Source organism: Hippoglossus hippoglossus, chromosome 18, assembly GCF_009819705.1.
Source record: "Hippoglossus hippoglossus isolate fHipHip1 chromosome 18, fHipHip1.pri, whole genome shotgun sequence".
Lineage (NCBI taxonomy): Eukaryota > Metazoa > Chordata > Actinopteri > Pleuronectiformes > Pleuronectidae > Hippoglossus > Hippoglossus hippoglossus.
In genome coordinates this window covers 10,362,389-10,383,278 of record NC_047168.1, presented here as the reverse complement: position 1 = coordinate 10,383,278, position 20,890 = coordinate 10,362,389, and the positions used below count along the sequence as shown (strand labels likewise).

At 43.8% G+C, this 20,890-nt stretch overlaps 2 protein-coding genes across 2 annotated transcripts; both read left to right on the top strand.

The window, feature by feature from the left end:
• The first annotated feature begins 7,491 nt into the window (after positions 1–7,491).
• Positions 7,492–11,355, top strand: LOC117751796 (G-protein coupled receptor 26-like). Its single transcript, XM_034568715.1, has 3 exons — positions 7,492–9,097; positions 9,205–9,318; positions 10,605–11,355. Exons 1-3 carry the CDS (start codon positions 8,427–8,429, stop codon positions 10,840–10,842), a joined length of 1,023 nt encoding a protein of 340 aa, XP_034424606.1. The 5' UTR covers positions 7,492–8,426; the 3' UTR covers positions 10,843–11,355.
• Positions 11,356–14,041: 2,686 nt separating this feature from the next.
• On the top strand, positions 14,042–20,760 carry LOC117751794 (carboxypeptidase Z-like). Its single transcript, XM_034568714.1, has 11 exons — positions 14,042–14,212; positions 14,677–14,706; positions 15,244–15,618; positions 17,106–17,333; positions 17,552–17,781; positions 17,897–18,058; positions 18,175–18,333; positions 18,925–19,060; positions 19,239–19,378; positions 19,530–19,629; positions 20,104–20,760. Exons 1-11 carry the CDS (start codon positions 14,119–14,121, stop codon positions 20,454–20,456), a joined length of 2,007 nt encoding a protein of 668 aa, XP_034424605.1. The 5' UTR covers positions 14,042–14,118; the 3' UTR covers positions 20,457–20,760.
• The last annotated feature ends 130 nt before the right edge of the window (positions 20,761–20,890 follow it).

The window sequence follows — 20,890 nt, the reverse complement described above, 5'->3', positions numbered from 1 at the left end:
AATCCTGCGGTGACAGGCTGCAAAACGTGAAGCCGCCGTGTTCCCAGCGCAGTGATTGATTGGCTGCTCACAGCCGCTGAATCCCTTAAATCACGCTGATTTGTGCGAAATGTATCTGAATTGATGATTAATTAATGAACCCCCCCCGTGCAAGGCTCCACGTGCTGGACCTCAATTTGTCACCTCTTTGTTCCGAGCCCTGACGGATGGATTTCCTGACTGATGGAGAGCTGCAGCCACACAAAGGATTTCACTCAGTTTTCACGTCCCCATGAAAAGCTTCAGAGGCTTTTGTCGCCTTTAAAATTTTCTTTCAGGAGTAAAACCTCTAATTTAGTTGTACTGCTTTCAATAAAAGCCATTTCAGTTTCTATTAATGGCATCCTTTCTTTTGGGATAATCTCACGCAGTGTCATCCAAATAAGTGGCCAAATACAAAAACCATAGATTCATCTTATTTGCTGCTTTCAGTGCTCGTTTGTAATCGGGTTTTTTCAAGGTTCTTGTCACTGCTGAACTGGTGACCAGGGTTTCAATACTGTAAAGGATTGTTTAAACAGAACGCAAAGCAAATTTGACGGTGCCAGGCAACAGCAGCAGCAGCAGCAACATCTAGAGTGGTACTCAAGGCCCAACAGTCCCCTTACATTCAATCAAGCTGCACCACATGTTACACACTCGTAGATATCGTTCCCCTTAATGTGCCCCCTTTGTTTCTTCAAGAGCCTTGAAGTATCCGCTGGGAAAACCGTGATAATGTCCAAGAAAAAGAAAAACGCCTTATCGCTCAATGTTAAACAAATTGTAAATAGTTTCCTGGATCCGCCCCCTAAATGGAATCCAAAAGTGAATGGCTGATGGATTCAGCTTTCCTCTAACCAGCCTTTAGATCCATATAAATACCAAATACCAAACAGATGTGTCACAAAGCACAAGGTGGCTCTGGTTGGTTTCCAGTCTGTAGAACAACTGTTTTCATGCTCGGTCCTTCATGACTCATGCAACGTATTTATCGTGAGTCACTGGAGTGAGGTCCACACCTCTGGGAGCACGTATCCCAGACTGAGAGATGTCTGGAGCAGGCAGATGCTTTTGGATGCAGCCTGTTCTGTGGTGGTGGTGGTGGGGGGGGGTCTTGTCCTTAAGGCTGCCGGGTCGCACTAAAGGTTAGACGAGGATGAGTAAGAGCGAGGCAGGCGGGCAGGGGGGTGCGTGCCACCCTCTACACTGAGGATTTTAACTTTTAACCTGTGTGATTATTTGCGTGTGCAGAGAGAAAGAAGAGCCAGAAAAGAAAGAGGCAATTCTGAGACTGTACATTTTCCCCGAGGCAAAAACATGTAGCCTGGATTTTGCCATTTTGTTTTGCTTAAGCTCGAATTTTGTTGCAACCATTTTAACTGCAGTGCTCGAGGAGGTTATGTTGTCAACCCTGTTCATTTATTTATGTGTTTGTTTGGGAGCAAGATGACATAAAAACTGATGTAAAAATACAGTTTGAGCTCGTAAAGAACCTGTTAAATTTTGATGTGGGAGATTTTTTTCCACTTTCTGAGACATTGCATGATTTATTTATTGTTTTCCCTGATATCCCTGAGAATAACTCAGGGATACTGATGAGGGGACTGATATTAATGAGTGTAATTTGGTGCAGATCCAAATAATAGATCCAGCCGGTTTGATTGTGGTTTCATAAGGGGAAAGACTTTGATTTTATTTGTCTTGTTATCAACGTATATCTTTCTATCGCATTGGAAGATAGTAATTTTATGATCTGAATTGTTTTGTTGCTATAAGGCTTAAATGGATTTAACAGGAAGTATCATCTGCTCCATTTGTATAGTCCGTAATATTAGCGATGATTTAGCTCATTCGATGAAATGCAATACTGAGCAAATTATGTATATTTGATTCTGAATATGCAAAATACAGTCTCCAGGCCTGATTGCGGCCTCCCTCTAAAAGGCTTGTTAAGTGCTTTTCCTCTTCACCGGTGAGCCTGCACCTTTTTTTTTTTTTTTAACCAGGCTCCTGTCATAGTTGGCTACAGAAGCCATAATGCTCCATCATGTGCCTGCTGGCCTGCTTTCGTCTGCCCACTGGAGCCCCTGTTGGCTTCAAAGCGCTCCTGTCGCCTAATGATAATGAATGCTGGTGCGTCTGCTCAATGTGCTTAGCGGCGCTCTGTCAATCTGTTCCACTCAGACTCAGGTTACAGTCTCGCTCCGCTCTCTCTCCCTCTCTCTCTCTCTCTGTTTCCCCTGCAGTTCGGATGCTCTGAGTCTGTGGCCGTGAACCCTCCTCAGCTGCAACAGTTTGTTCGGTTCAAATCACAGGAATGTTCCTCGAAACCCAACTCAAATACTGGAGTCGGCAGTTTGAAACAATGCTGAACTCCTGCACTGATCCTCCTCGTGTCTTTTCCAAAAGCATTCCAGCGAGGCCGCCAGCTTTCAAAGCCTCGTAAAGGAACTCTTTGACTGTATGAAAGGATTGATGAAGGAATCAATAGAACAGGCAGGGCACGGCCCACCAGGTCATCAATAAAATACTAAAGGGGTCCTTTCAAATGTGGCTTTACACGCTCTGTCCTCACTGGGTCAAAGCGATCTATTTCTGCCTCCTCCTCACCACCGGCTATCTCCCCGTGCCTCCTTTAGGTCTGCAGATAAAAGACGGCTCATTGGGAACAAAGCACAGGGTTTGACAGAGCTTTGGACACCTGCGGAGGACCAGACCATTCCGATTCGATAAAAGTGGGGGCTATCTGATGGTGGGAGATACCACTGGCTTATGAGACAGATGAGAGAGGACCATGAGAGATTTCCCTGGCACACGCATGTCACGACCGGCGTTTAAGCCTCTCAAAGCTGCTGGAATAAGTGTCGTTGTTGCGTAAACACCACATACTTTACGTGCACTTCTTTCAGTAATGTATAAAAAACAAAAAGCAGCAGATAACAGATGCTTCATAATCTCCTCGGATGACAATAACAGCCCCCGTGTAAATGATATTTACATCCACATCGAGAGCCGGAGATGCTGCGATAACTTCTCCGACTGAGACGTTGCCATGGGAACGTGACTCACCGCAAGTCTTGCCCCTGCTCTATACCTGTGGCAGCTGCACCGTGCTCATGAAAGCTATTCTCCTTTTGTTTGCCGACCAGCGGCGCTTGAGCCTTGATTTTTTTTTTTTTCAACAACGTGTCATATCAGGTGTCTGGGAAAACACACTTTTGTTGCAAGCAGATTTTTTTGTCTTTATATATGTGGACTTTGTGAGTTTGAGCCTGAAGAGTCAGTCAATCGGTCACGTAAATATTTGAGCGAGTAACAACACGGAAAAAACACACTGTTGGTATCATTGCAAATTTACATGATGTTTCTGAAGACTTAGAATAATAATGAGAACTCAATGACCTCAATGTAAGAGCTGATATTTTTACTATAGATACGACAAAACAGATAAAGAAACAACAATAAAAGAACATTCAAAACAAAAATGTAATATATAAAGGATTAAAAACATACGTAAATGTATTAGAATTAAACAGAAACACGTTGATATCTAAACATCATACGTAGCACTTATGTTTTTTGTTTTGAAGGTGATGATAATAAGAGGAAGTCGTCAAGACAACGTGAGGATTCACCTCCTACAATATGAAATGGGATCAACAGGTTTTCACGTCTTATTTACATTCCTCAAGCTTTTCTGAATGTGCGACACGTCGTCAGCTGTCATCACCGGTCAAACCGCGGAGCACAAACACGCGTGTGGCAGATGTTTGAGCTCAGCATGGTTTCTGTGTGGTTCTTCCGGTATGAGACGTGTGGAGGAGGCCCATCTGTCACAGCTCTGCTAACCCTGTAAACAAAATCCTGAGCTGTCATTCACAACGGGCCCACGTCCTCTTTTTTTTTTTTTATCCTCGCTGGCTACTGCCCAGCACGGGTGACGGCAGAATCCACCAGCAAAGTAAACACAAGGTGAAGAAGAGGCTGTCGCTCACGCAGCCTGCGGGAGACGTCTGTTTCTACAAGTCCTCTCGTCAGTGAGAGTGGGAGGTGCACATCACTTCAGGTGGCCTTGTCTGTTTCGACAGATTGATCGCAGGCTGTTGTTTTTATTATAAGAATTGTCAACCCAGGGATCAAATATCGATCCGCACATGATGGATCACTGGAGTATGAATCTGAGCACAGCAGCGTTTTAAAGGTTAATGACTTCTGACCTTGTTTCTGACCCCGTTCGTATCGCAATCCTGATTCTCACTCAGCACGAGCTGACCTCTGATCAGCAAGAAATCAACACAGTCTCTCAACTAAGCACTTCCTCACATCCGCAGGGTGAAGTGCTAATCACGGCGTGGTGGGTTTTTGCCACAGCGACAAAAAGTGGCATCCTGTAATAACCATTAACATATCATAAAAACTAACGCCTATATAATCATTACAGCAGCAGTAAGACGTAACAGTACACATTTACAAACACTAGATAATCACAATAGATTTGCAGTGACTGACATGTTCTGCAAACCAAATATCGACTCTCTGATGTAGCGATGACTATATGAATATATTAGACTCAGTCTTTTCTCCAGAATGTTGTAAATATTCTTATTTTGTTGATCATCAATTCCCCTTCTGTCCGTCCAGGGAGATTGGTCCCTCACTTGCGTCTCTCCCTGAGGTCTCTCGTCTCTCCCCCTTCAAAAGTAATACGATAGAATTTTATTAATTTGATTGATATGTTAAAATTAATATTTGTTGCCGTACAGTATTTATTTTCACGCTCTTTCCTGACCCATTCTGCATCCTTAGTAATCCATCCAGTCATTTTTGTGTAATTTCTGCTCACTAAAAAACCAACGCAGACGAAAACTGGTAAAATGGTCGGAGCTTTAATTTGATTATTCAAGTACCTGTAGAAATTGAGGAAAGTAAGATCAATAAAACCTATGAAAGGTGGCTGATGACAAATAACTGATCCCCTCTTTAAATTAGAGATTTGAATAAGAGGGAAACCGCAAACTTAAAGCTGAAATACCCACAATCCATTTGGTTTGTGCACCTATAAACAGAAAATATAAACTTGGAAATGTAATCGTTGTTATAATCTGATTGTTTTGATGATCCTGTGTGGTTTGTTTTTTTTGTGCCCAAAATCCAAGCCACTGGTTTTCTTTGTATTAAGGGAACATGTCGTGCTGACGTGTGAAAATAAAGAGATCAGGGGTCAAGTCAACCACAATGTATTGATCTCACGCTCGGTGCAAACCTGCAGTCTGACTATTCTATGTATATGCACACCTGCAGGCAGCTGAGCAGAGAGACAGGCTGAGTATCGCAGAATTAGATATTATGTCGGCGGTTTTCGATGGTTTCACTCGTTGTATTTAATTCCAAAGCAACACAAAAAGATTTAAATCCCTCGACTTCTTTTGTTGTTGTTAAAATTCATGTCACAAATATAACGTTTACATGACATCTTCATTTTGATTAATGCGTGTGTTTTTCATGGGACTTTTATCAATGGTGTTACGGACAGATTTGATTATTATTGCTAACCAATGATAACTTTTCCGGATAAATAAGACAGGTTAAGTAGTATTAATTTATTAGCTTCTGATGCATCTCTAACATTGAAAATTGATCTAAAATAAATTGAATGAGTCTAATCTCTGAGTTTTTCAGTGGCTAAAAGCAGATGATAAAGAGTTTTAAATATCAGGTCTAAAAGCCTCACACCACAGTATCTTCAGCTGTGGCTCTGAGACGACTCCTACCAATCAAATAGTTATTTAACACATGAAGCTGAGCTCCTCTCCTGAACTCAGGCGTTAGAGCAGGTACAAGCTCAGAGTGAAATACCAGGTATACCCACAGGGATTCAGATCACACTTGTCTGTTGAAGGTCAGTTGCTTCTACGTAAGATCACTGGTTTCGAATGCGAAGTGGAAAGCTTTCAGGACTGTCTCCGTCACGAGGCCGAGGTCACGAGGTGCCAGTAAAGATCCGGTCTAGAAGACAACACAACATTTATTGTGTTGCTCTGTTTGTGCACGGAGCGCTACTCGGTTTAATTTTGATCCGGCAATAACACACATGTTATTGAGATGTGTTGTGAGCCTGTTTTTCCACGTATGATTAGATAAGTAGAGCTATAAAAGAAAAAACACATTAAAAGAAATTGGGCTCCGATTGCATGAACTAGATAATTAACAGATTAACCAACATTTAAATTGCAACTCTAACATCAAGGGCATTAATTACTTCTCTTGAGATTGACTCTGATTCATGATCAGTGGTAGGTTGGTGCATTTCGAGGATCAGCATCTTTCCCCCCCTCTGCTTGAATGACTTTGTTAAACAGCCACGGGCCCTTCGAGGCATTTTGTCGGCCGCCTAAAACTGCAGTAACTGATTACTCCGCTCACATGAAAGCATCTTCTCCAAGCGATCCCATTTGTGGCTCTGAAGCTTGCGTTCTGCGCTCTGATACCTCGGTTAGGTAATACGCCGGCGCTGAGAGTTATATTGGAGGTGACACCCCATCAGGCCTATAAATAGCTCTGCACTTTTCCCCCAGGAGCCCAGCTGTAGCTTTCTCCAAGGCATTTGATCTCTAGTTTGTAGGGGACTGACATCGCCCACTGCTGCTTTGTCTCCCCCGGCTCTCTCACTCCTGCACACACACTAGGAAAAACACACACTAAGAAAAACACACCCTCGGTGCTGTAGTAGCTTCATTACCGCTGGAATAGGATATGTGGAAAATGCTTTCATCAGCGGCGACGCTTTTAGGAGACAGTCACTTCAAAGATAGTTGGCCTCAGGGTTTCCCTCAACTACATTTAATGATGACTCACCTACTCACTTTGAATACTCCACTGTGATGGGCAGAAGCACGGCAGCGGGCTCGGAGGGATGCAAATTCTCTGACAGTGTGTCGCCCTTAAATAAATAAAACCAAGCACTTAATTGGAAGGGATGGGGATTGGATACAGGACCAAGCATAACACAAGCCTCATAACAAGTTGGAGGATGAAGTGAGTGCAAAACGAGAAAAGATAGAGAAAAGCCCTGCAGGCTGCGTCTGACCCCAGTGAGTCACTGTCTACACACACTTCTCCAGGAGTGGGCATGACTCAGTAACAAGCACGAGCATCCATATTGACTACGTTCCTCCAATTTGGATCAGGTACCATTTTAATGCTCTACTATATTTTACTGGAGCTTTGTTTTCATCGTGAAATCATTTTTCTTTGTTCCTCAATGATGCCTCAGGGTGATATAGTTGCACATAATAAACAGAAAGTTTGGGTTGCTGGTACTGAACCATTTATAAAGGGCTGTGGCTAATGTTTAATAAACATAATTTCATATGTACCACCACTGTTGGTACATGATTAGATGTTGTGATTTTATTGCAATGTGATATTGTTTTGACTGGTGAGCTACTTCATTGCTTCAGCAAAAGTATGGAGTGAAAAGAAAATGATATTTACCGTATTCATTTTATTTCTTCATCGGCTATTTTTTAGAAAAGGTCACATTCTACCATCAATCCTCTCTGTGTATATTTTTGCATCCCAAACACACAATTCCAATAACAAACAGTGAATCTACAGTAGCCACTGGCCTATAAATAATTCATTTGGGGACAGGGATCGTTTCGCCCCCTCTGCCTCTCCGGTGCGCCTGTGCACCTGGTGCCATTTGGCCACGGCAGACACGTCTCCAATTATCCAAGAGCTCATCCCCGGATTTCTATGCGCCCCTTTGCCTCCACATCCACATTGATTCGAGCCAAGTCGAATCAATGCGGGCGACGCGAGAAACTCACGCGTGAATAACTTATAGTATTCGGGGGGATTGATGCGTATTTGCGCACAACACAAATCAAACAACGCACGAGGATTTGCTAGAAATGCTCCAGTATGTAGGAAGTAGGGACGGAAGTGTGTTTTGTGACTAAAGGACAAGTTGTTCCTGCAGCTCTGGGTGTGATCATTCACTCCAGTAGACTCGCTGCCTCTCCACCCGGGTCCTCCTCAGTCCAGCTCAGTATGTGGCTGCTCAGTGAGCCGCCTGCTCGCTGTCTGAATGGCCGCAGCTGCTGAAAGACGCGCCCCACACGCACATCTCCACTTGGCCCCGCAGCTTTTCACTTTCCCCTGCACCTGACGCGCGCTGATCGGCGGGTGTGAGTGGCGGCGGCCGCCCGCGTCCTCAGCACTCTGGACAGCGCTCGTCGTGGGAAGTTGGAGAGGACGCGGCGGTGCGCACGGATCTAAGTGGAATGAATAGTTGGAGCCGCTGGAGAAGAGGTGCGCGACGCGCGGCCATGGTTGTTTCCAAGTGCTCATTGTCCACAACAGGCGCAGGTAACCCGAGGGTGGACGCTCTGGAGTGAGACATGGACTTTGCTGACATTATCTTCGCTTTGTTCATCGTCGTGGTCGCGGTCGTGTCGCTGTTGTCCAACTTGTTGGTGCTGCTATGTTTCGTGCACAGCACCGAGATACGCCGGCAGGTGCCCGGTGTCTTCACCATGAACTTGTCCTTCTGCAACATCCTCATCACTGTGCTCAACATGCCGGCCACGCTGGTGGGGATCGTCCGGAACCAGCAGCCTTTCGGGGACTGCGTTTGCCACACGGTGAGCTTCCTGGAGACTTTCCTCACCGCCAACACCATGCTGAGCATGGCCGCCCTCAGCATCGACCGCTGGATCGCGGTGGTTTTCCCGCTCAGTTACTCCACTAAGATGCGCTACAAGGACGCGCTGATCATGGTGTGCTACTCCTGGCTCCACTCCTTCACCTTCTCCCTCACGGCGCTGCTCTTCTCCTGGGTCGACTACAGCGATGTGTACGCGTCGTGCACCCTGCAGCCGAGGGACCGGGGCAGCGACAGGATTAAGTTCACAATCTTCACAGTGGTTTTTCACGCCACCAGCTTCATGCTGTCCCTGCTCATCCTCTGCTTCACCTACCTGAAGGTGCTGAAAGTCGCCAGGTTCCACTGCAAGAGGATTGACATAATCACCATGCAGACTCTTTTCCTGCTGGTCGACATTCACCCCAGGTACAGTTGCATGTCTCATTTACAAGTTTCTTCATGTAACTCTCACAATATGCATATAGTTTTCACACTGTTTGTCAAATGGACTAAACGCCCATTCCTGTTTCCAGCGTGAAGCAGAGATGTTTAACAGAGCAAAAGAGGAGAAAGCAAAGAGCCACCAAGAAGATCAGCATCTTCATCGGCTCATTCATCATCTGCTTTGCTCCTTATGTAATTACAAGGTAAGTGCAACTGACAGCAACCGTGCATCATGTCATTTTTATTCAAAACTTCTGCATGAGTCTTCAAAAACAAACGACCTTGCTTGAATGAGCAATAACCTTGTGGGTAATTGCAGAGACTTAAAAATACACAGATCTGCCACACACACATTATCGGATTAAAGACAATCCAACACCTGAAGTGCACAATCACATCAGTGTGTGAGCTCACCTGACACCACACGGCTTATTTGGACCTAATGCTCAGAATTATTATCATTGATCTGAGCCTGGACACAGCTCATTGGTCAGCTGCACTGTGGTGATGTAAACAGACCCCACGCTGCTTCCATTGGAAAACACTTAACAAAAAAGTGGCTCCCGGAGAAAAGAGGAGAAGCTGTTTACTGCCAGATGTGGCTGCTGCTGATGCACAGTGCGTGGTGTGTGGCAGGGAACACGGAGCACACACTCACTGTGAAAAAGTCTCCGGATAATTGGATCAACCTCCTGAACCGGGCCTACGTGCACGTCTGAGTGACAGCTGAAGCCAAAACATCTGATTATACTCAGAATTCCTGAACATGTGCTATCTGTTCTACTTTTACACGAGCACTTGAACACATCATCTCCTCATGACAGCTCTCAGGCTTCACATAGAAAAACTGCCCCTGTCCCCTGGTATGTTCTGAAAGGACGTGACAATATGGAAGCTTAAACAAATCTAACAAAGAAATAAAATGACAAAAATACAAATTTTTATAGACATATTATTTTGTGTTTTGTGTATGTTCTATGGAAGATTAAAAATGCCTATATTCAAATCTAATAAAGAAACAAAGTTGTAAAAGGAAGATTTAAATTGCCATCTCCTCACCTTATTGTTTAGTGTAGTGATTTGATTTGAAAACAATTAAATCAGTTCTTAAAGCCAAACTCTTGGTTTATTTGATTTATTTTTTAAGGCAGTTCAATTCTTCCATACATGCATGCAATTTTTAAATCGTGTAACACTAAATATGTTAAAGGTGCAATCATTTTCTTTTACAATATAAATTAAATTACACATTAGAAAATATGATGGTCATTATAGTGACTCATGCCTAATGACTGCTTTTACTGTTTCAAGGAAAGGCTGGAAAAAAAAAAAAAATACAGATCATCTCCTGCTTTTTCTTCAGCAAGAATAAAAATAGAAAGACCTTCCCCCCTTTTTGATCCTATCTTCTAATTGTCACACTGTCCCTAACGTGTCAGAGGCTGTTCTGGTACTTTGTTTAGTCATGTTTCTGCTGCCGCCCCCCCAGGTTGGCTGAGCTTCTACCTTTTGTGGACGTCAACCGCCACTGGGGAATCATCAGTAAGTGCCTCACATACAGCAAGGCTGCGTCTGACCCCTTCGCCTACTCCCTCCTACGTCAGCAGTACAAGAAAGTCCTGGTTTCCGTCGTCAACAGGCTGCTCCGGCGCGACCTGTACCCTTCATCTGGCCACAACAGCTCTCTAGACACAGAGAACGACTACTGTCTCCAGAGGATCAGCTAATGGCGAACGTGCGGACGTGACAGATGCACACCACGCAGCGGGCCAAAAAACAGAAAGGCTGCCTCTTGGAGGAAGTGGAGGATGGGCGGAGGCGAAGAATTAGGGAGAGAGAGAGAGACGGAGTGGACAGGATATTAGAAGGAAGCGAAACAAGACTAGATGGAGGGGACAGATTGTGGGTTTGGGGGGAAGGCGGGGGGGGGACAGAGCAAAAAGAAGGAAGATGGTGGGTGGGGAAGATTGAACAGACAGTAATGAGGGGGAGGATGAACAGGCGAAGAAACGGAGGGGAAGGCGAGATGGGTGAGGGGGAAGACAGATAGGGAGCGACAGGGATGATGTGGCCTCAGACAGTATTGGTAAACAAGGGATCTTTAATTCATCAACACACAGGAAAACTCCCCCCCCCCCCACCCCCACGCAGATTCACACACAGACAAATCAATTCCATGAAACATGGGTTCAAGATGGAGATGAAGGACCACGCTGCCGGAGACGTCTTGACTCTGAGAGGAAAGTGGCCTTTTGAGCTGGACCAACCACTTTGTAACGAATCTTCTTCCTCCGTCCTCTGCCGCTAAAACCCGGGGACACTATGTCGTCCCTGCTCCTGGAGACAGTAGCTTCACTGGACGGATGTGCTCTTCGGCGTTGAGGCTCAGCTGCTGCACATTGTTGCCATTTTTCCGTATTGACCACGTTAGACTACTTTGCAGTGTCATGTCAGTCACTGAATATTGATGCACTTTGTCTAATCCTCTCAGAGCTACTATAGATACAAGAGCCAAAGGCAAATAACATGTACACCACGATGTTAAAGGACGCGGCTGGTGAGGTTCTTTGTTTTTGTTCTTGTCCACAAGGGTCATGAGAAGATAAAAAAAACGGACTTTGCCTCTCAGTGCTGTCAAAACTCTCCAGCCTGCCCGCAGCTCCAAGTCTTTAGATATATGTTCTCAGCTGGACTCTGTACATAAGGAGTAAATAGTATATGTTTAGTTGCAGGTTATTACAAGTTTGGTGCACAAGTATTTATAGCAGCAGCATGTTTGAGTGCATTGATGGAGGAAGTCCTCAAACGTTTTAAGTAAAAGTACAAATAAATAGACAAAAATCTAGTCAAGTAAAAGTAACGTTTTCTACTTGATATGACACAAAAGTCAAATCTGCAAAATTTGAAGACTTGACAATACCTTCAATTGCACTTAAAGAAGAAAAATAGCAAATATACACATTAATCATCATTAATCATAGTAAATTAAAAGAATCAAAACATTTAATTAATACAATATAATACAATAAAATAAGGGTTAGAAGAATCCACAATCCCAGTAAAAACACATTTAAAACACATAACCTTAGTGCAGTGCTCAAAGAGTGCACTATGAAAAATACACACATGTTTCATAAATATCAACACACCCAGTATAATGTGCAGTGGCCACATTATTTTAAACAATAGGAAGGTGAATGGATGCATCAGGATGAGCTCATCTCTGGTTTGAAGTCTTCTCGTGTGTTTTTCGCTGACAGTAATAAAAAACGCAGCCTCACCAGTCGTCCTTTAAAGTGTGTGTGTGTGTTAAAGTGTAACTGAATGTACTAGAGATAGTTCACTTTTACCGGGAAAATGCATTTGTACAACTGTGCTTTGTTCTGCCAGTTGACCGGAGAAAAACGTTTCTAATGGATATTTACATGATGTTATTCTATATTTTGCACTGTACAGGAACAATGTTTTGTCTATAGATGAAGATGGGGGGGTTGGGGGGTGGGGGGGTAACGTGATGTAGCATAGGAACGCTTTCAAAGTGCTTTAAAACACACACTGTTCTGTGTTTGTGCCAGATTTGCATATGTGACTTTCTTCAGCTGCTCTAAACCAGAATAGCTGCTTTATTATCATGATTATTATTATTATTAATACTAAGAAAAAAAAATCTGTTTCTTTGGATGTATTTTATTCACGTGTACTTTTCCTCCCGTGAGCCACTTGCTGTTCTTTGACAGTGTGATTAGCTGTTAGTGGAATATGTGCAATAAAAAGCTGTCAATTATTAAGCTATTAAAAATATGAATGTTTTCACGGTACCGTCAAATGTCCTCAGACTTGATTTTTACAACATTACATTCAAACGGTGCAGTTAACCGCAAATAGGAGGAAAATTAGGATTATGGAAACATTGTGGGGCAATATTCAATATCCAAAAATCAATAGATACATGAAACATTATCACTATTGGCAAATAAAACCACTCTTTCGGTTCCTCTTTCACCGGCAGCTTCTCACATTGTTCTGCCTCATCGTGGCCCTAATTACATTGTAGATGATATGTGGCATGAAGAGCGACCGCGGTGTCACAGCACAATCTCTGCTGCGGCGCCGTTATTGCCAAGTGTAATTAAATCGAGGGGGTAAAGATCATTTTGGAAGATTAGTGATTCTAATTTATTCAGACTCAGTGATGACTCCGGCCTGATTGGACGCATGGAAACACACCAACAGTAATTATTTGCAGCATTAAGTGAAGGAATTTACATGTGAAATCCATCAGTTTCATCTAAAAGCAGCTTAAACTGCTAAAAAAGGAGAATGTATGAATATCAAATGACTTATTCCACAGCTACAACTACTCCTGAAACTACTGTATATTTTTCTGTGTTTTGTTAATATGCAGTGCATTAATGCATTTTATTGGTGCGATAGTGTAATCGAACTTTATGAACTTAACTTTATATAGTTTGGTTCAAAAACAACAAAAGTAGCCCACACCGATACTATAACACATTTAGCCACAGTTAAAACAAGAAAGTATTCTTTGTTAACTTGGCCACACGGTTTTATACGAAATATATCAATAACACAATTAAGTATAGACAAACTATAGTAAATTGCTAATTATTAGGTTTTAGTTTGGTTTTAACAGCTTCCTATTGGACAATCGGTGTCATGTGACTGAAGAAGGCCCCATTAATCAATCAATGAATCAATAGTTGAGGCTACTGTGTCAATAACGACAATCTAAGCTGAGCTAACACTTTAATTATATTTATCTTTATATCCAGTTTAAACTCTACTGTAACAGAGAGAGAAGAATTCCAGTTGATCTTGTCCCCAGTTCACCTCTCAGCCATTTCCTCTGTAACCTGATAGCTGACCGTAATGTTTGTAGTAAAGCGGCTCAGAGGGAGTTTCTACACACACACACACACACACACACACACACACTCTCTCTCTTCCTGCGTGTGTGTGAGGTGCCACATCGGAGCATAACAATGTGTCGGAAAATGAGCATCATGCTTCGGATCCTGCTGCAGTTGTTCGCCCTCGCTTCGTGTTCTCCTCCGCGCTGTGACCCGAGAGTCAGAGGTAAAGTCGTTCTTCTCTTTTTTATTATGATACCAAACTTTATTCCCATGTGTGCATCTGGACCTGCTGCACAATGTGGCATCTTATTTTTTTTCCACATGGAGCCGCTGCACTGGACTGAATTTCATGCAGTAAAAACTTGCTTTAAAAAGCTTTTGTGCAACTTTTAGAAACACGAAGCTGAAAATTATGATGGATTTCATGAGATCGTGTTGGTCTGTGACTTGTCAAATACTAATATACTTTATAAAAGCATATTTTTGTAATATCCCTGGATAAAACCAGGAACATCTGTGAATTGTGATCCTTTGCAGACAGATTTCAGAAAAGCTGCAGAAGCCAAGACCACATCTTGAGCACTACACTACTTTATTTTACAGGCCAGACTGAGGCTTTTATAGAAACCACTCTGCCATCTAGTGTCTGCCACCGTGTCAGCTAATGCTCACTGATGTGTTTTGCAGGACTGTGCAAGCCGACCGTGCAAGACAAACGTAAGTATCCCCTGTGCATGGGTGTCACACTCCTGGGCTGTTTCGTCTTCCAGCTGCCAGACTCCCAAATGCTTTATGTTCTTTGACTTTTTGAGCCTGAAATCAGTGAACATGTGATTAGAGAAGGATCGGGGCCCATGAAGTCGGCCCACCCTCCCCCTGACAGGTCAAGCGCTTGCTCAGTTCCATCCCTGGGGACTTTGGTTTGGAGTCAGTGTTTTTGAACAACACCAAAGTTGAGATCATAAGTCACACACTGGGCGTAGTCTTAATAGAATCTGGCCCCAGAGCCATAAAACCGTCACGTGTATTTTTAGATGATCAATGGGCCTGTGAATTATTCAGATTTTAATTTCCAGAGATAATAGAAGTATTTGGGAGCAGATGATTGAAGACAGCAAAGTGAGACTCGTGACCTCGTGTGTGATGGATGAAGATACAGCGAAATAAGACTGATGAAGACTCCTGCTGTGAAATCTTATTAACATTTAATTAGAAAATATCCTTAATCCATCTGAATTTGATGTTTTACCTCAGCCAAATGCACCGATGTCTCCCTGTCCTACTGCGAGGACATGGCCTACACTCACACCATGTTCCCCAACATCCTCGGCCACAAGAGCCGCGAAGACGCCGAGGGCGGCGCCGAGTACCTCCTCATCAGCGTGGTGGAGTCCCTGCTCGGCGGCGAGTGCAACCCCGAGATCCGCATGCTGGGCTGCTCGGTGTTGGCCCCCCGCTGTGAGAACGCCAAGGTGCTGAAGCCGTGCCGCAGCACCTGCGAGGCCGTGCAGAAGAAATGCAGCCATGCTTTCCAGGGGATAGAGATGGCCTGGCCCTACTTCCTGGACTGTGATCGCTTCTTTGTTAGTGATGAAGAAGGATGCTATGACCCACTGGCAGGGCTCAAAGGTGAGAACAAGGACAATCAATCATTCTATCTATCTATCTATCTATCTATCTCTTTCTTTTTAATAGTCAAACTTTAGGTTTTGAGCTGACACCTCTCTGTTTTCAGCTGAAAGAGAAAAGACAAGTGCTGTCCTTTGAGTTTCAGCTCTTTCTCAAACACATTCTCTGCAGACATCTGGTTTGTTCACATGCTGGTGCGGCTCACCTCAACATAAAAATCCAAGTGGAACGCCTCAGCTCGCCACATTAACCCTCACTCACTCCAGGTCCCCGTGGTTGTTTTTCCAAGTGTTTTCACTAGAAAGCCCCGTGTTGTAAACAGCGTCTTTAAAGACAAACAAAGGGGAAAACTATGTCTGGTAGTATTCTGTAAAAAAGCTGTTGAAGAAAAATGGAGGTTTTCCAAAGTAGAGGAGAAAAGACACAGTCATGCTGCTGCTGGAGGAAGAGATCATGTGTGAGCCATATGAGAACATGAACAACGGGAACATCTGCTCAGACAGGAGGTCTTGATTTACACTTACACTCGTGTCATTTTGGCTTCGGTGTAAAGTCGAATGTGTACACGATCGTCAAAGTCTCAAAGTCGACCAATGAAATTTACCACGCGGTCTTGACCTGTTGCACTGTAATGAAAGGTCTCACTTTTTATTGGTGTGCTAATTCTTCTTTTCCGGCAAAAACAATGTGGTTCAGATGTCTGGCAGCAGGTGAAACCCGTGTGATTATTCCCACATTCACATCGCACTCGTGTTTGTTACTGTTTTTAATGTGACCTCGAGTTCGTCCCACAGTTCCTTTCATTTCAATCAAGCCTTTTAGCGAAGCCAACAAAACAACGCCCAGTCCGGCAGTTTCAGATCCGCACCAAATCAATCACGTTTGTTTGGACAACTGTTGAAGATTCGTGTAAACCTTTGATTTCCGAATGAATCCTCATTATCTCAGCCACGCATTGGGGGTAGTCACATTTCCTTTTTTTTTAATCCTTATTCGTTTCCGTACAGCAGCTGAAAACATCCTTCCCTCCCGTGAAACCACATATGAATTGGATTTAATTGAAGCTGCACCAAATTGCACACACTCCGATATCAGTCCCTTAAATATCCCTGATTCTTTTCATCAAGATCCATGAGTTACTGGTGAAAATGTCACATGAGGGACTTCAGACTTGATTATTGTTTTTTGCTTTGGTCAAAATAATCGTAAATACGAAAACAAGGTGAGTAGAATTCAGCAGGATTAACAGTTTTGTGTCAGCTGAAATAATAAGCGCACACGTTTCATCAGGCGATTGGTGTCACATTGAATTTCCACACATTCCTCCTGTTTTTTCTGCTGCACATACCAGACTCTACGATCATCCTATTTATACCCTGGCAGCGCTGCAGGAATGGAGGCATCGTTTTTTTATTAGAGATCTAAAATGTGGTCAGTCAATGGAGCTGAGAAGCACATGAATCAAAACCGATAATTCTTCTTTACAGCAGAGGAAGATGCCGAGGCTGTGGACAGCATGGAGGTTCCTCCTCAGGAGGATCCCCTCGCCTCGCTGCAGTTCAAATATCACACCAATCCTCAGATGATCAGCATTTTGAAGAAAACCGAGGAGCAGTGCTCCAGCATAGCCAGGACCTACAGCATCGGACGCAGCATGGAGGGCCGGGAGCTGCTCGTCATCGAGTTCTCAAACAACCCAGGTCAACACGAACTGCGTAAGTAGAACCCATCAGACTGTGGAAATACTAGAGCCGGACTGGGACGGATGTTTGGAGGCCGATACAAATATTGAGGAGTAAAAAATGTATCAGATGAAGAACTATGAATAAAAATAACTTAAATTGAGAGAATAAACATGTCCCTCCTTAAAACGTAAACATAAATTGGCCGATATTTAACAGCCGACTCTTACTATAAATGTGACCCTCTGTAGTGGAGCCCGAGATGAAGTACATTGGCAACATGCACGGAAATGAAGTCCTGGGCCGCGAGCTGCTGATCTACCTGGCTCAGTATCTGTGCTCGGAGTATCTGCTGGGGAACGAGCGCATCCAGAACCTCATCAACACCACCCGCATCCACATCCTGCCCTCCATGAACCCCGACGGGTACGAGGTGGCTGTCTCTGGACTCCAGGACAGTAACTACGGCGACGAGGAGGAGGTCAGTTCTCCACGTTAGATGTTCCAAATTCTGCGTGGCTTTAATAATCGTATGCATCATGTTTTTAGATGTTTTTTTATTTCCTTTCAAACTTGCTCCCCTGTGAATTCCTCAGGGTCAACGATACGATACCTCGAATATCGGTCGAAGCAACGCTCAGAACATCGACCTGAACAGAAACTTCCCTGATTTGACCTCCGTTGTTTACAGCCGACGCAGAGAAAGGACGTTCCGAACTGACCATGTCTCAATCCCAGACTATTACTGGTTTGGTAAGGTACAGTGTGAATCCTTATCCATACATGCCAGTGACTTGTACTCGGTGATACTGTCAAGGGAGTTGAGTGAACTCACATTTCTCGGTCTGAATTAAGTCTTAATGCTGCGATCCAGGTCGCACCGGAGACGTACGCAGTCATGAAATGGATCCGCTCCATCCCGTTCGTGCTCTCTGCCAACTTCCACGGCGGGGACCTGGTGGTGTCGTACCCCTTTGATCTGTCCAAACACCCGCTGGAACGCAACCTCCTCTCCCCAGCACCGGACGATCAGGTGACTGGGTTCCTTCAAAAACAAATAATCACCTTCAGAACAGGAAGATGTTATTTTCACAGACTTTGCTGTTTAAAATAAGTGATGTAAAATGTCAATATTCACAAAAAAGTACCAACTAATCACAATGAATACTGACGGACACAGAACGGCTCTCAAATACATTCACAAATTTATAGTTATTAAAAGCACACTAGGGTTCATTAATAAAGTAGTTTATTAATTACGCATTCATGAGAAATGGTTTATAGGGTGTCACACCTCTGTTCTGTTATCTCCAATAATATCATAGATATCATAAAACCAGATTATAATATTAACATTTACTCAAAATCTGACATTTATTTAACTAGGATCTAAAGCAACAATGATTTACAGACTAACAACAATTTATAAATGTGGTAAAAACAGGATATTTCACACAACTAAATGAAAGTACAAATAAATAGATAAATCAGATGTAAATGGAGATGAGAAGTATTGCACAGTATTGAAAGAAATTGTATGTTCTGATAATGGATAAATACAGTTTTTTGTACATAACCCACATTGAAGAAGGAAAAATAATGCACCAGTTTTTTTATTTTGTAGGTTTTCAAGTTTCTGGCCACAGTATACGCAAACTCCCACGAGAGGATGGCCAACGAACACGCCAACTGTGGATCGTCTCGTGACCAGAGTGTGAAGGGAATCGTGAACGGAGCCCAGTGGTCCAGCATCGCAGGCAGTGAGTCTGACAAGTGAAGGTTACTGCTCCATGAAAACGTTTCTGGTGAAATCTGACTCTAAGTGTCCAGAAGCCACAAGGGGTCACTGTACGATCAGTTATGATCAGGATGGGGGGGTCATCAGCACAGTTTCTCAAGGGATTCTGGGTAAAGCAGTTCTGTTCTGTCACTGCTCAGGTATGCAGGACTTCAACTACCTTCACACCAACTGCTTGGAGGTGACCGTGGAGCTGGGCTGTGATCGATTCCCGGCTGAGGAGGAGCTCTTCATCGGCTGGCACGAGAACCACGACGCTCTGCTCACGTTCATGGAACTAGTAAGAACAAGTCCCGACTATTCTGGGTTTTGTATAAGTAAGGTATTCATAAGTACATCATTTAAACTAGTTGATATTAAATGATTTTTCTAAAGTCGTAATACCTGTGTATGAATTATTTTTGATCGATGTGTGTTGTGGTGTTCCTCAGGTCCATCATGGCATTAAAGGCATCGTACAAGATGAGGGGGGGAATGCAATAAAAGGTGCAAGGATTTCCATCAGAGGAGTACGACATGATATTACCACAGGTGATGATTATCATTTTAACTGCATGCTACTGCAAAGCTCTCATAACATCGCGAAACTTTTTTGTCTCACGTTAGGAGTTACTGCAATTAGCTGTTCATGTCCAAATCGAATTGACAACTAGGAAACCCCGAATTTCTCTGAAAGCTCCAGTATGTTCGACTGGAAGTGACTGAAAACCCAACATGGAGGCTCCACATCCTTAAAGTTACTTAACTCCGAGATAGAATGGCACATACCACCGCCAAGGTCCAACAGTCGTCTTATGAAACCACATTTAATATTTCTCGATCCAGATTTTTAATTGGATCTGCACCAAATTGGACACTCTCATAAATATCAGTCCCCTAAATAGGGCTGATTTATTTTATCAGCAATGTCCATGAATTACTCTGAGAAATCAATCAAATGACCTGTAACATTGTGGAGTGTTTTATCCTTAAACAGCACATTGGGCCTTTCTGTCTCCCCTCAAGGTGAAACTGGAGAATACTGGCGCCTTATCAACCCCGGCAGCCACATCGTGGGCGCCTCAGCCCCGGGCTACACCAGGGTCATGAAGAGAGTGGTCCTGCCTCGTCGTATGCACACGGCGGGCCGGGTGGACTTCGTGTTGCAGAAGGCGCCGCTGGAGCCCGACTTGCAGGAGGAGGACGCCACCATCCTGTCCAGTTACGACCGCTTTGACCCTTACAACCAGTACGAGCGCTACACCACGGCGGCTGTCCTGAGCCAGAACCGCGAGGAGAGAGCAGAGAAGCCCTGGTGGTGGAGCTACTTTGTCCTGCCGGGTCATCCTGCCCCCACCTGGCTGCTACAACACTACTAGAGCTTTAATGAGAGAGGTCCTGCAGGTATACACACACATGCCAGGCTTCCATGTAAAGGACGTGCTGCTTTTTTATTAATGTATATACACAGCTGAAACGTGTAGCGCTAGCTGGCTGGCCTGAGCTTTCACACTTTTAGTGCTTGATGTTTTTATAAAATCTTAATATAAGCACCTCTAATCCCCAAGTGAGCGTCAGTCAGGATTTCACAGAGAGCTTCGAGTCTGCTTCAGTGTACAACCGTGATCAGATGTAAGACTTATATTTGTATTTTACAGCATAAATAAAGAATTTTAATGTGATCTCACTGTGTCACATACAAACCTCCTATTAAAGTTTACACAGGTCGTTGTTTTATTCTGAAGGAATGACCCGCTTTTAGAAGTCTGGCTCGATTATTTCATTTGTAGTCGGTGATGAAGCCAACTGGCCA